General features: G+C 48.9%; 1 protein-coding gene across 5 annotated transcripts in view; it reads right to left on the bottom strand.

The window, feature by feature from the left end:
• The window catches only part of ss18 (SS18 subunit of BAF chromatin remodeling complex), a 144,332-nt gene that overhangs the window by 61,327 nt on the left and 67,663 nt on the right, over positions 1-15,342 (bottom strand). For 3 of the 5 annotated variants that reach the window (XM_070877042.1, XM_070877044.1, XM_070877043.1), the window contains exons 6-7: positions 14,880-15,044; positions 12,692-12,793 (exon numbers count right to left, since the gene is read on the bottom strand). In XM_070877042.1, coding sequence (XP_070733143.1) covers positions 12,692-12,793; positions 14,880-15,044 — 267 coding nt within the window. The remainder of the gene's footprint in view (positions 1-12,691; positions 12,794-14,879; positions 15,045-15,342) is intronic. The other 2 variants (XM_070877045.1, XM_070877046.1) reach the window with 1 other exon arrangement.

The following is a 15,342-nucleotide window of genomic DNA, read 5'->3' as shown; positions in this document are numbered from 1 at the left end:
CATGGCTGATTGTCTATCTCAACACCATATTCCCGCTTTCTCCCCATACTGCTTTTGTGTCTAGAAATCTATCTCCCTTAAATATATTCAGTGACTTGGCCTCCACAGCCTTCTGTGGTGGAGAAATCCACAGGTTCACCACCCTCTGAGTGAAGAAATTTCTCCTCATCTCAGTCCTAAATTTCCTACCCCATATCCTGAGACTGTGACCCCTTGTTCTAGACTTCCCAGCCCGGGGGAAACATCCTCCCCGCATCCAGTCTGTCCAACCCCGTCAGAATTTTATACGTTTCAATGAGATCCCCTCCCTCTCAAAAATTGTTTGCATGCCCGACACAAGACTCCCAAAGCAAGCGCTCTACTCGGAACTCCTTCGCAGCAAATGAGGAAAGGGGCAGAGGAAACGTTACAAGGACACCCTCAAAGCCTCCCTGATAAAGTGCAACATCCCCACCGACACCTGGGAGTCCCTGGCCAAAGTTCGCCCTAAATGGAGGAAGTGCATCCGTTTCAATGAGATCCCCTCCCTCCCTGGAGGAGAAAAATTTGCAGGGCTCTGGGGAAAGGGCGGGGGGGGGGGGGGGGGGGGGGGAGTGGGACTGGCTGAAGTGCTCTTGCAGAATGGCCTCCTTCTGTGCTGTAACCAATCTACGATCCGTTCCTGATTGTGGGATCGCCCAGCGTGTTTGCACCGTATAACCGCATAACTCGCCTGTGAGTCAGAAGGTTGGGGGTTCAAGTCCCATCTCCAGAGGCTTGAGCACAAAAATCTAGGCTGACACTCCCAGTGCAGTATTGAGGGAGTGCCGCACTGTTGGAGGTGCCGTCTTTGGAAGAGACTTTAAATCAAGGCTCCTTCTGCTCTCTCGGGTGGACGTAAAAGATCCCATGGCCACTATTTCGAAGAAGAGCAGGGGAGTTATCCCCGGTGTCCTGGGGCCAATATTTATCCCTCAATCAACATCACAAATGGATTATCTGCTCATTATCACATTGCTGTTTGTGGGAGCTTGCTGTGCGCAAATTGGCTGCCATGTTTCCCACATTACAGCAGTGATTATAGTACTTCAAAAAGTACTTCACTGGCTGGAAAGCGCTTCGAGACGTCTGGTAGTTGTGAACGATGCTATAGAAATGCAAGTTCTTTATACATCACTTTCTCCATTATTTTACAGTATCTAATTTTTTTTTGAAAAAGGTGTTGTAATTATAACGTATGTTCTATTTGGTTCTGCAGACATACTTTTGAACTATGCAGATTATTTCAGCTTTTGTTTCTTACTGGATACAATCAAGCGATTCAACTGTTAACATTTGTGGTTTGTTCACTTGCCTGGATGAGTGCAGCTCCAACAACACTCAAGAAGCTCGACACCATCCAGGACAAAGCAGCCCACTTGATCGACACCCCATCCACCACCTTCAACATTCACTCCCTCCACCACCGGCGCACCGTGGCTGCAGTGTGCACCGTCTACAAGATGCACTGCAGCAACTCGCCAAGGCTTCTTCAGCAGCACCTCCCAAACCCGCGACCTCTACCACCTGGAAGGACAAGGGCAGCAGGCGCATGGGAACACCACCACCTCCACGTTCCCCTCCCAGTCACACACCATCCTGACTTCGAAATATATCGGCCGTTCCTTCATCGTCGCTGGGTCAAAATCCTGGAACTCCTTCTCCATCATCATCATCATCATCATCATCGGCAGTCCCTCGGAATCGAGGAAGACTTGCTTCCACTCTAAAGGCGAGTTCTCAGGTTGCTGAACAGTCCAATACGGGAATTACAGTCTCTGTCACAGGTGGGACAGACAGTGGTTGAGGGAAAGGGTGGGTGGGGAGTCTGGTTTGCCGCACGCTCCTTCCGCTGCCTGCGCTTGCTTTCTGCATGCTCTCGGCGACGAGACTCGAGGTGCTCAGCGCCCTCCGGGATGCTCTTCCTCCAATTAGGGCGGTCTTTGGCCAGGGACTCCCAGGTGTCGGTGGGGATGCTGCACTTGATCAGGGAGGCTTTGAGGGCGTCCTTGAAACGTCTCCTCTGCCCACCTGGGGCTTGTTTGCCGTGAAGGAGTTCCGAGTAGAGCGCTTGCTTTGGGAGTCTCGTGTCGGGCATGTGGACAATGTGGCCCTGCCCAGCGGAGCTGGTCGAGTGTGGTCAGTGCTTCGATGCTGGGGATGTGGGCCTGATCGAGAACACTGACGTTGGTGCATCTGTCCTCCCAGGGGATTTCCCTCCCTAGCAGCACTGTGGGAGCACCTTCACCACCCGGACTTCAGCGGTTCAAGGCGGCGGCTCACCACCACCTTCTCAAGGGGCAATAAAAGCCAGCCTTGCCAGCGACGCCCAGGAACTAATTCTTTTCAAAAAAATTGATGCAGGGCAGCAAGGGGGAAGTTCTCAGCCACTCCAGCCAAGTAAATCCTCCAAATAACATGACAATTCAAGTCCTCCCACCATTCCAACACTGGACAACTGAACAGATGTGATTTACTATGGGAGGTATGTCGGCGTGGGGGGAGGAAGAGAGAGGAGAATGCTGACTGAATATCCATACTGCTTCCAAGAGTGTGTTCCACCAGAATGAGACTGGGACATTGTATTAAAAAAAGGATAGAGGGTTGCACACAAAAACTGGACAATTTTTTTTTTTTTTTTTTTTAAGTGGACTTTGCTGTTCCAAAAACAAAAATCGTGAATAGTACTCGCACTGTGATGTACCTCGAACACAGCAGGCCGATATTTTCAATCAAATTCAGAGAACACTCATTCCTAAATACTGCTAGTACTAAGTGGAGGAAGTGCATCCGGGAGGGCGCTGAGCACCTCGAGTCTCGTCGCCGAGAGCATGCAGCAAACAAGCGCAGGCAGCGGAAGGAGCGTGCGGCAAACCAGTCCCACCCTCCCTTTCCCTCAACCACTGTCTGTCCCACCTGTGACAGAGACTGTAATTCCTGTATTGAACTGTTCAGTCACCTGAGAACTCACTTTTAGAGTGGAAGCAAGTCTTCCTTGATTCCGAGGCACTGCCTATGATGATGATGACGACGATGATGACTTGGATCAAGACGTGCTTTTGTCCCACTTGCCCATCACCCCACTGTGCTCGCTGACCGAGATTGACTGCCAATCTGGCAATGCTTCGAATTTAAAATTTGCATCCCAGTTTTCAAATCCCTTCAGGATCTCCAATCCTCCGACAATCCCTTGGGAGATCTCAGCCTCGCTCCAATTCTGGCCCCGAATGCTCTTCAGCGGCCCCGTGCTCTGGAACTCCCTCCCTAAACCTCTCCACCTCTCTCTCCTCATTTAAGACGAGGTTTAAAAACCTAGCTCTTTGACCAAGCCTTTGCTCACCTGTCCCAATATCTCGAGTGGCTAGGAGTCAAAGTTTCTCTGCTGACGCTCCTGTGAAGCGCCTTGGGGCGGTTTACTATGTTAAAGGTGCTATACAAATGCAAGTAGTTGTTGTCGGCTTACCATGAAATACTTAAAGACACATTAAACTTGCTTTGGAGGCAGTTCAGAGAAGGTTCACTTGGTTGATTCCGGAGATGAGGGGATTGACTTATGAGGGAAGGTTGAGGAGGTTGGGCCTCTATTCATTGGAATTCAGAAGAATGAGAGGTGATCTTATCGAAACATAGAAGATTATGAGGGGGCTTGACAAGGTGGATGCAGAGAGGATGTTTCCACTGATGGGGGAGACTAGAACTAGGGGGCATGATCTTAGAATAAGGGGCCGCCCATTTAAAACAGAGATGAGGAGGAATTTCTTCTCTCTAAATCTGTGGAATTCACTGCCCCAGAGAGTTGTGGAGGCTGGGTCATTGAATGTATTTAAGGTGGAGATAGACAGATTTTTGAGCGACAAGGGAATAAGGGGTTATGGGGAGTGGGCAGAGAAGTGGAGCTGAGTCTATGATCGGATCAGCCATGATCGTATTAAATGACGGAGCAGGTTCGAGGGGCCGAATGGCCTACTCCTGCTCCTATTTCTTATGTTCTTATGTAAACTCGGTCTCTACCATCATACGGCAGCAAAAGCTGCTCCATCATACAACAGGATACAAGCCCAGTGTTACTTCCTCCACAGCACCAAAAGTCAGCAGTATTAGATAGGAAGTGGTTTATCATGACCTTCTCAGTGATGGGGTACTTTCACATCAGCTGTTAATGTTGACGAAATATAAATCGTTTCTCCTTTGCAAGCCGCACAACTGAATACTTTCTTAATGGCAATATCCTGCAGGTTTTGTTTTCATAGAATGATACAGCACAGAAAGAGGCCATTCGGCCCATCGTCCCTGTGCCAGCTCTTTGAAAGAGCTCTCCCATTACACTCCCCCCCTGCCCCCAAACACCACCACTGCTCTTTACCCACAGCCCTGCAAATTTTTCCTTTTCGGTATTTATCTAATTCCCCATTTAAAAGTTACTATTGAATCTGCTCCCACCGCATTCCAGATCACAACAACTCGCTGCGTCAAAAGATGTCCCCTCATCTCCCCCGTGGTGTTTTCGCCAATTATCTTAAATCTGTGTGACCTCTGGTTACTGACCCTGCTGCCAGTGGAAAAAGTTTCTCCTTATTTACTCCGTCAAAACTCCCAGAATCGTATTCATTTGCGATAAACCAACGGCTCAATGTCACCTGACGTTCTTTCATGATCTCAGCTTGTTTTGTCCCAGGGAGTTTGCTGTATGCAAATTGGCTGCCGCGTTTACGGCTTTTTAAAAAAAAAAATTATCCGTTCACAGAATCTGGGCGTCGCTGGCAAGGCTGGCATTTATCGCCCATCCCTAATTGCCCCCGAGAAGGTGGTGGTGAGCCGCCTTAGAAACATAGAAAATAGGTGCAGGAGTAGGCCATTCGGCCCTTCGAGCCTGCACCACCATTCAATATGATCATGGCTGATCATGCAACTTCAGTATCCCATTCCTGCTTTCTCTCCATACCCCTTGATCCCTTCAGCCATAAGGGCCACATCGATCTCCCTTTTGAATGAATCTAACGAGCTGGTCTCAACAACTTTCTGTGGTAAAGAATTCCACAGGTTCACAATTCTCTGAGTGAAGAAGTTTCTCCTCATCTCGGTCCTAAATGGCTTACCCCTTATCCTTAGACTGTGACCCCCTGGTTCTGGACTTCCCCAACATCGGGAACATTCTTCCTGCATCTAACCTGCCCAATCCCGTCAGAATTTTATATGTTTCTATGAGATCCCCTCTCATTCTTCTAAATTCCAGTGAATATAAGCCTAGTTGATCCAGTCTTTCTTCATGTCAGTCCTGCCATCCCGGGAATCAACCTTCTTGAACCGCTGCAGTCCTTGTGGTGAAGGTGCTCCGATTGTGCTGACGTTGTCGTAGCGGGTTGTTATAACCGAGTGGGGCAGTTCAGAGAACAGCTAAGAGTCAACCACATTGCTGTGGGTCTGGAGTCACCTATCGACCAGATAAGGGCGGCAGATTTCCTTCCCTGAAGGACATTAGTGAACAACAATTCGGTTTCATTTCGTATTGAGACTAGCAATTTTTTTTTTTAATTCCAGATTTATTTAATTAACCGAATTTATATTCCCCAGCTGCCGTGGTGGGATTTTAACTCAAAGTCTCCAGATTATTAGTCCAGGCCTCTGCATTACTAGTCCAGTAACATAACCAGTGTGCTACCAGTGCAGTAAAACGTGGATAAATGTGAAGTTATCCACTTTGGTAGGTAAAACATAAGGACAAAGTATTATTTAAATGGTGATAGCTTGGGAAGTGTCAATATATATATATTATATGATATAAAAAAGGGACCTGGGTGTCCTTGTACACCAGTCATTGAAAGCAAACATACATGCAGGTGCAGACATCCCCAGCATTGAAGCACTGACCACACTCGATCAGCTTTGCTGGGCAGGCCAGATGTGTTTGGCATGCCAAACACGAGACTCCCTAAGCAATTGCTCTACTCGGAACTCCTTCACGGAAAATGAGCCAAAGGTGGGCAGCAGAAACGTTACAAGGACACCCTCAAAGCCTCCCTGGTGAAGTGCGACATCACCACTGACACCTGGGAGACCCTGGCCGAAGACCGCCCTTGGTGGAGAAAGTGCATCTGGGAGGGCGCTGAGCTCTTCGAATCTTAACGCCGCGAACGTGAAGAGGTCAGGCGCAGGCAGTGGAAGGAGCATGCGGCAAACCAGTCCCACGCCCGCCTCTTCCCCCAATGAATGTCTGTCCCACCTGTGACAGGGTCTCTGGCTCTCATATTGGACTGTTCAGCCACCAAAGGACTCACTTTGGGAGTGGAAGCAAGTCTTCCTCGATTCCGAGACACTGCCTATGATGATGATGATGATGTTGGCCTAGATTGCACGAGGATTTGAGTACAGGAGCAAGGATGCCTTACTACAGTTATACAGGGCCTTGGTGAGACCGCACCTGGAGTAGTGTGTGCAGGTTTGGTCTCCTTACCCAAGAAAGGATATACTTGCCATAGAGGGAGTGCAGCGAAGGGTCACCAGATTGATTCCTGGGATGGCAGGACTGTCGTATGAGGAGAGATTGGGTCGACTAGGCCTGTATTCACCAGAGTTTAGAAGAATGAGAGGGGATCTCATTGAAACGTATAAAATTCTGACGGGGTTGGACAGACTGGATGCGGGGAGGATGCTTCCCCCAGGCTGGGAAGTCTAGAACAAGGGGTCACAGTCTCAGGATATGGGGTAGGAAATTTAGGACCGAGATGAGGAGAAATGTTTTCATTCAGAGGGTGGTGACCCTGTGGAATTCTCTACCACAGAAGGCTGTGGAGGCCAAGTCACTGAATATATTTAAGAGGGAGATGGATAGATTTCTAGACACAAAAGGCATCAAGCAGTATGGGGAGAAAGTGGGAATATGGTGTTGAGATAGAGGATCAGCCATGATCATATTGAATGGCAGTGCAGACTCGAAGGGTCGAATGGCCTACTACTGCTCCTGTTTTCCATTTACCCACAACAGCGGCTATACTTCAAAAAGTACTTCATTGACTGTAAAGGGCTTTGGGGATGAACTGAGGTTGTGAGCGGCGCTATAGAAATGCAAGTTCTTCCTTTGTTTGTCTTCCAAAGCTGCTCGTTACTCGAGCCACATCCGGCAGGATGTCCCGGGTACGATTCCAGTTTGTTGTGACTGAGCTGGTCTGAGGTGGGAGAACCAATGGGCCACTACACCTGGCATCAGGTGACCTTTGGGCTCAGGAGGGTAAGAGCTTCAGTCAGGGTGGAAGCAGATCGAGCAGTAACTTTCAAAAGGGGAACTAGGGTGGCAGTGTGAGCTGTGAGGAGGATGCTAAGAGGCTGCAGGGTGACGGACAGGTTAGGTGAGTGGGCAAATGCATGGCAGATGCAGTATAATGTGGATAAATGTGAGGTTATCCACTTTGATGGCAAAAACAGGAAGGCAGATTATCTGAATGGTGACAGATTAGGAAAAGGGGAGGTGCAACGAGACCTGGGTGTCATGGTACATCAGTCATTGAAGGTTGGCATGCAGCTACAGCAGGCGGTGAAGGCGGCAAATGGCATGTTGGCCTTCATAGAGAGAGGAATGGAGTATAGAGCAGGGAATTCATAATGCAGTTGTACAGGGCCTTGGTGAGGCCTCACCTGGAATATTGTGTACAGTTTTGGTCTCCTAATCTGAGGAAGGACATTCTTGCTATTGAGGGAGTGCAGCGAAGGTTCACCAGACTGATTCCCGGGATAGCAGGACTGACATCTGAAGAAAGATTGTGTCATGTATTCAATGGTCATCGTAACCCATGTATAAACTGACCTAAGTTGTACACCGTGAGAACATTGACCACTAGGTGGTGAACTTATGGGAGACACTCCTAACCTGGACTTTCAGGTATAAAAAGGGGAAGCTCAACCCACCTTTATCACTTCAGTGCTGGCTTATAAAGGTTACTGGTCACAGTGATCTTCTCTCAAGTATGGGCCTCGTGTGCATTTATACTGTATAGTAAGGACATATCGGACGGATCAACTAGGCTTATATTCACTGGAGTTTAGAAGGCTGAGAGGGGATCTCATAGAAACATATAAAATTCTGACGGGACTGGACAGGTTAGATGCAGGAAGAATGTTCCCGATGTTGGGGAAGTCTAGAACCAGGGGTCACAGTCGAAGGATAAAGGGTAAGCCATTTAGGACCAAGATGAGGAGAAACTTCTTCACTCAGAGAATTGTGAACCTGTGGAATTCTCTACCACAGAAAGTTGTTGAGTCCAATTCATTGGATATATTCAAAAGGGAATTAGATGTGGCCCTTATAGCTAAAAGGGATCAGGGGGTATGGAGAGAAAGCAGGAATGGGGTACTGAAGTTGCATGATCAGCCATGATCATATTGAATGGTGGTGCAGGCTCGAAGGGCCGAATGGCCTACTCCTGCACCTATTTTCTATGTTTCTAGATAAATATATAGAATATACACCACAGGAGGCGGCCATTCGGCCCATCGAGTCTGCGCAGACTCTTGCAAAGAGCGATCCAGTCAGTCCCACTCCTCCCACTCTTTCCCCTTAACCCTGCAATTGTTTTCTTCAAGTGTTTATGGAGTGCCCTGTAGACGGCCCCTATTGAATCTGTGTCCACCACCCCGATCAGGCAGCGAGTTCTAAATCCTAGTCAGTCGCTGCGTAAAACATGTTTTCCCTCATGTCACCTCGGGTTCTTTTGCCAATCACCTTAAATCTCTGCTCTCCAATTACTGATCCTTCAGCCCTTGGAAACACTTTCCCTTTCTTTACTGTACCCAAGGTGATTTTGAACACCTCGATCAAATCTCGTCTTGTCCTTCTCTGCTCCAAGGAGTACAAGCCCAGCTTCTCCAGTCTCTCCAGTTTTAGAATGCACAGCAGCTCGAACACACAACTAACTTCCCCGACTCAATAAAACAAAGTGAAAAATTTAAACTATACAATATAGCTCGTAGAGTTCTGAACAGATTCTATAACACGATAATACATGAAAAATAAACAACATAAGAAATAGGAGCAGGAGTCGGCCATTTGGCCCCTTGAGCCTGCTCCGCCATTTAATACGATCATGGCCGACCTGATCATGGACACAGCTCCACTTTACTGCCCGCTCCCCATAACCCCTTATCGTTTAAGATAATTACAGGACTACGGGGAAAGAGCACGGGGTGGGGGGAGGGAGTGGGACTAAGTGGATCGCTCTTTCAAAGAGCCGGCACAGGCACGATGGGCCGAATGGCCCCCTCCGGTGCAGTTCTACTGATGGTTTGGGAGGATCCCAAATGGACCCCCGCCAACCTAAGTCACTTACCCTGCCCGACGCCCACCATAGATGGGGCATTGTGTACGGATTAACAACAGGTTTATTGGGTAGGTACTGAATAGTGACAGTGTCGGGACATCTGGATTTCATCCACTCCAACAATGTCCCTTGTCGGGGGTTGTAAGAAGGTCATCCATTTTCCCCAAGCTCCCTCTCGCCCCTCTGATCCCCCCCAACCCCCCCAGGCTCTCTGTCGTTCTCTCCCCCTCCCACCTCGACCATCCGCCGGGTCGAGGCCCCAAAGGGCTGCTGGGTCAGTGGCTCAGCGGGCAACGTGGTGGATGGGAGTAATCGGGGTCCGGAGTCCACTCTCCCGGTTCGGGGCAGGGGGCATCGGGGGGGGGGGGGGGCGTGCACTCCACAGCAAATGCACAGTACAAATAGTCACTTCGGTAAAATTATGAGGGGCCTGGGTAGAGGTTGGGGCCTGAAAGGATGGTAGTTCTGGTCACCGCATTACAGGAAGGACGTGATTACACTGGAGAGGGTGGAGGAGATTTACGAGGATGTTGCCGGGAGTGGAGAATCTTAACAATGAGGACAGATTGGAGATGCTGGGGTTGTTTTTATTGGAACAGAGGAGGCTGAGGGGAGACCTCATTGAGGTGTATAAAATTATGAGCGGCCTAGAAAGAGTGGATAGAAGGGGCCTATTTCCCTTAGCAGAGGGGTCAACAACCAGGGGGCATAAATTTAAAATAATTGGTAGAAGCTTTAGAGGGGGTTTGAGGGCAAATGTTTTCACCCAGAGGGTGGTGGGGGTCTGGAACACACTGCCTGAAAGGGTGGTAGAGGCAGAAACCCTCACCACATTGAAAACGTACTTGGATGTGCACTTCAAGTGCCATAACCTACAGGGCTATGGACCGAGAACTGGAAAGTGGGATTCGGCTGGATAGCCTCTTGTTGGTCGGCGCGGACACGAAGGGCCGAAATGGCCTCCTTCCGTGCTGTAAATTTTTATGTTTCTATGATTATTCTCTGGGAGAAGAACCATCTCCTGACGTCTAACCCAGATCTGGTCTCGTTACAACTTAAGTTTATGACCCTGGTCCCACCTTCCCTTAATTGGAACAAACTGCCAACTGGAACAACAATCTATTCCCTTCATTATCTTATTAACCTCAATCAGATCCCCTCTGAGGCTACGCTTCTCTGAAATGCAGAGTCCAATGCTCCCTGTAACTTTATTTGGAGCTGCGCGGGCCATTCAAGATACTGTGTGTGGGCAGTGCTTGTATTGAAAAGCCAGTGAGTGGGGTGCGCGGGGGCCCTGGAACACTGTGCGGTGATGCACCCTACAAGCAACAATGGCAGGGTCCCAACACTCTCAGCCGGTCTTGAGAACTAAGATGCATTAGGCTGGGAATTAGTCTAGCCTCCCTCCTCTGCAGAGCCTCAATTAAAACTGAGATGAGGAGGAATTTCTTCTCCGAGTGTTGGAAATCTGTGGAATTCTCTGCCCGAGAGCTGTGGAAGCTGGGACATTGAATATATTTAAGGTGGAGATTAGACAGATTTTTGAGCAATAAGGGAATAAAATTTTATGGGGAGCGGGCGGAGAAGTGGAGCTGAGTCCATGATCAGATCAGCCATGATCGTATTAAATGGCGGAGCAGGCCCGAGGGGCTGTATGGCCGACTCCTATTCCTATTTATCAACCACCATGTGAGGAGACCAACAGCGGGACACAGTATTGCAAGTGCGGCCGACTAAGGACCTGTAGAGTGACAAACCAGTATGCCTCACCTTGTCAAAAGCTGGTATCAACAATTAACAAGCAAGAAAGATCACGTTGTCGCGATATGATGCATTCAAAGTCTGTCACACGCAGAAACACACAAAACAACTTGACGGAACGGCACGAGATGTAGCTCGGGTTTGAAGGAAAAATATATTGAAGCATTTTGTTCCACAATGACTGAATGATCCTTTCGTTAAAATAACTGTCCTGCGTAAACCGAGAATGGAAATCCACGGGCAGGCTGCTTGGGGCAGAAACACCAGTCCAGTGTCTCTGTTTTCTTGTCTGTGTGCGCCCATGCTTGCAAGCATTTTGCAGTTGTCTCCATTTTGTTCCTCTCGATAGGGAGAGGTACAGTGGCACCAGAACTTGGCTGTCAGACAGATCATCCTGGCTAAAAAAAAAACCACCGTGTGCATTACACTCCAGGGACTTGAGCATATAAATCTAGGCCGACACTCCCAGTGCAGTACTGAGGGAGCGCCCACAATCGGAGGAGCAGTACTGAGGGAGCTCCGCACTGTCGGAGGGGCAGTATTGAGGGAGCGCCGCACTGTCGGAGGGGCAGTACTGAGGGAGCCCCGCACTGTCGGAGGGGCAGTACTGAGGGAGCGCCCACAATCGGTGGGGCAGTGCTGAGGGAGCTCCGCACTGTCGGAGGGGCAGTACTGAGGGAGCACCGCACTGTCGGAGCGGCAGTACTCGGAGCGCCGCACTGTCGGAGGGGCGGTACTGAGGGAGCGCCGCACTGTCGGAGGTGCCTTCTTTTGGATGAGACGTTAAACCAAGGCCCCGCCTGCTCTCTCAAGTGGACGTAAAAGATCCCACGCCCACTATTTCGAATTAGAGCAGGGTGAGTTATCCCCAGTGTTCTGGAGTCAATATTTATCCCTCAATCAACATCACTAAAACAGATTATCTGGTCATTATCACATTGATGTTTGTGGGAGCTTGCTGTGCGCAAATTGTCCGCTGCGTTTCCTACATTACAACAGTGACTACACTCCAAAGAGTACTTCATTGGCTTGTAAAGCGCTTTGGGACGTCCTGGGGTCGTGAAAGGCGCTATATAAATGCAAGTCTTTCTTCGGACATCACATTTGCTGCACAAATGGTCACAATGTTAACCACAGCGAGAGAGCCACCCGAAAAGAAAAGGAGATTCACAGAAGCCAACCACAGTTGCTTCCAAAGCCTTTCCGATGAACTCCGTGTGGGGTAGATGCGTTACAGGTGCACGTTTTGCGAGCGAGAAAGGAATCGGAGGACACGCTGACCGTTCGAGGCGAGGGCAAGAGATGAAGTGGAGAGGAGAGAGTGGTGGGTTTGGGGGGGGGGGGGGGGGAGAGCAGTGGGCGGAAGGGGACGTGGTGGCAATTTTGTGTCTGTCGTCACATTCTAAGTCACCCTCTCGAACAAGCCCACACTATCCTCACCGAAAGCTTTGGCTGTGATTCTGCTACCCTGGAAACTAGTCCGACAGAAAAAAAAATAGTGAACACAGTCTGCGATTAGACCTAACGTTTACCTTTATGTATGCAACAGAATGCAGCGAGAGAGAAAAAAAAACAAAAAAATGTTTTTTATAGGCATGTATTACCATCAGAATAATACTGTTGGTTCATGCTCTCTGGGGTACCCTGTCCATGATTGAACTGATCACTGTAGTAATCTTCCTGCCCTGCATATTGTTGGAGCGAACCTATAAAAGTAACAGTGTCGCGTTAAGTGTAGCCTTTGCCGTTTGGTTTTTATTTATAGATATAAAAATATACAGATACAACTCGCCGATTTAAAAAAATAGAAACTTTTTTAAAGTTTTACGACTGCCGAACAATGAAAGAACAGTTTTGTCAGAACACAAATTCCATTAAATCTGTGCACTAATTTTCACAAAGAGAGAGAGAGAGAGACACACACACACACACAGACATTTCATCACCACGCCGCTGGCCCCTGGTGTTGAAGAAAGCACACAACAGGCTCCCCGTGAGTCAGCGGAGGATTTTCACGTGAGAAAACAGAATTGCAAAGCCAACGATTTATTTCTTCATTTGCACGGGGAGGTTAATCTCGACCATCACAGGAATGGCATACACGACTTGTCCCTCCTTTTTAAAAAAAAAAATAAAACCTGTACAAGCTTCCCTCTTCGAAACGATATAGAAAATTAGGACACAGAAGGCCATTCGGCCCATCGAGTCCGTGCCGGCCGACCAAGAGCTCCCCAGCCTAATCCCGCCTTCCAGCTCTCGGTCCGTAGCCCTGTAGGTTACGGCACTTCAGGTGCACGTCCAAGTACTGTTTAAATGTGGTGAGGGTTTCTGCCTCTACCACCTTTTCAGGCCGTGAGTTCCAGACCCCCCCACCATCCTCTGGGTGAAGAAATATTTGCTCATCTCCCCTCCAAACCTCCTACCAATTACTTTCAATCTATGTCCCCTGGTTATTGACCCCTCTGCTAAAGATATAGTCGAAAGTAATCTATGGGAGACTGCAGTACTGTCTGAAATTATGTATGCCCGCATCGACAAAGTGTAGTTTTTTTTAATATAAGACTGAAACCTTCCAACAACACTGAAAGAGCAGGGAAGTTGCACATTTTGGGGAGCTCTTATCATTCAGCAAACCCACCTCAGCGTTCTGGAGACCGGAACTGGAAATCTTAAGATGGAAACATGCTCATCACCAGCTGCAGGAACATCGGAACAGGAGGAGGCCATTCAGCCCCTCGAGCCTTTTACCACAAGAACAGGAGGAGGCCATTCAGCCCCTCGAGCCTGTTGCACAGGAACAGGAGGAGCCCATTCAGCCCCTCGAGCCTGTTACCATAGGAACAGGAGGAAGCCATTCAGCCCCTCGAGCCTGTTACCATAGGAACAGGAGGAGGCCATTCAGCCCCTCGAACCCATTACCGCCATTCAATGAGATTACGGTTGATCTGTGACCTAACTCCATTTACCCGCCTTTGGCCCATGTCCCCGAATACCTTTAGAACATAAGAACATAAGAATTAGGAACAGGAGTAGGCCATCTAGCCCTTCGAGCCTGCTCCGCCATTCAAAAAGATCATGGCTGATCTGGCCGTGGACTCAGCTCCACTTACCCGCCCGCTCCCCATAACCCTTCATTCCCTGTTAACAAAAACCCATCAAACTCTGATTTAAAACTAACAATTGATCTAGCATCAATTGCCATTTGCGGAAGAGTGTTCCAAAGCTTCTCCCACCCTGTGTGTGCAGAAGTGTTTCCTAATTTCACTCCTGAAAGGTCTGGCTCTAATTTGTTAGACTACGCCCCCTCGTCCCAGACTCCCCAACCAGAGCAAAAGAGTTCCCTCTGACTCTACCCTATCAGTTCCCCTTAATCATCGCAAAAACTACATGGGACTTGGTCACTTAAACTGCCCAAAATAACGACAAAGCAAGATCGGCGGTAAATCAGTGATATCAGTCAAGCCCTGATGTGACGGGTTAGACAAGTTCCAAGGACGGTCCCCATCACAAAGAGGATTCTAAACAACCGCTGAATCTGCTCGTCCAAAATTGGGGTGGAAGAGTGAAAATCCATCTCTGGAGAGCTTATTTCCTGAGGGATTTCACAAAGCACTTTCCAGAATACATTGGCACAATTAATTACCCGGTAACACTGATGCAAGGTGTATATACACACACACACATACACATATACACGGACGTGGGCAGGGACGCCTGTTGGAACAGATTAACCCTAGTACCCGGGCGAACAGTTACGATTAGCCAGTACCATGTTTCCTTGTTGGGACTCACCTTGCTGTGCTGGCCTGTAGGGGGGCATCGGTCTCTGGCCCATCATGTGATTGGCTTGGTTCACCGGGCCCATCATGGCCATGGGCGGCTGGCTCGGGTAATGCTGGCCCCCACCCTGTGACATATTGTACTGCGAGGCAGACGGCTGCTGGTGCATCATGGGGCCTGAAAGACAGAGTCATGGTTGAGGCCGCTTGGCGTGTTCCTAGTCACTCGCTCAGAGAGAACCGCTTGGCACAGAAGGACTCGGCCCCTCGCCACCTCTTTTCGAAACATAGAAAATAGGAGCAGGAGTAGGCCATTCGGCCCCTCGAGCCTGCACCGCCATTCAATATGGTCATGGCTGATCCTCTATCTCAACACCATATTCCCGCTTTTTCCCTTGATGCTTTTTGTGTCTAGAAATCTATCTATCTCCCTCTTAAATATATTCAGTGACTTGGCCTCCACAGCCTTCTGTGGT

The sequence above is a fragment of the Pristiophorus japonicus genome, chromosome 1, assembly GCF_044704955.1.
Source record: "Pristiophorus japonicus isolate sPriJap1 chromosome 1, sPriJap1.hap1, whole genome shotgun sequence".
Classification (NCBI taxonomy): Eukaryota; Metazoa; Chordata; class Chondrichthyes; family Pristiophoridae; genus Pristiophorus; species Pristiophorus japonicus.
Note: the sequence above shows the minus strand (reverse complement) of the source record. Positions and strands in the feature narration are given on the sequence as shown.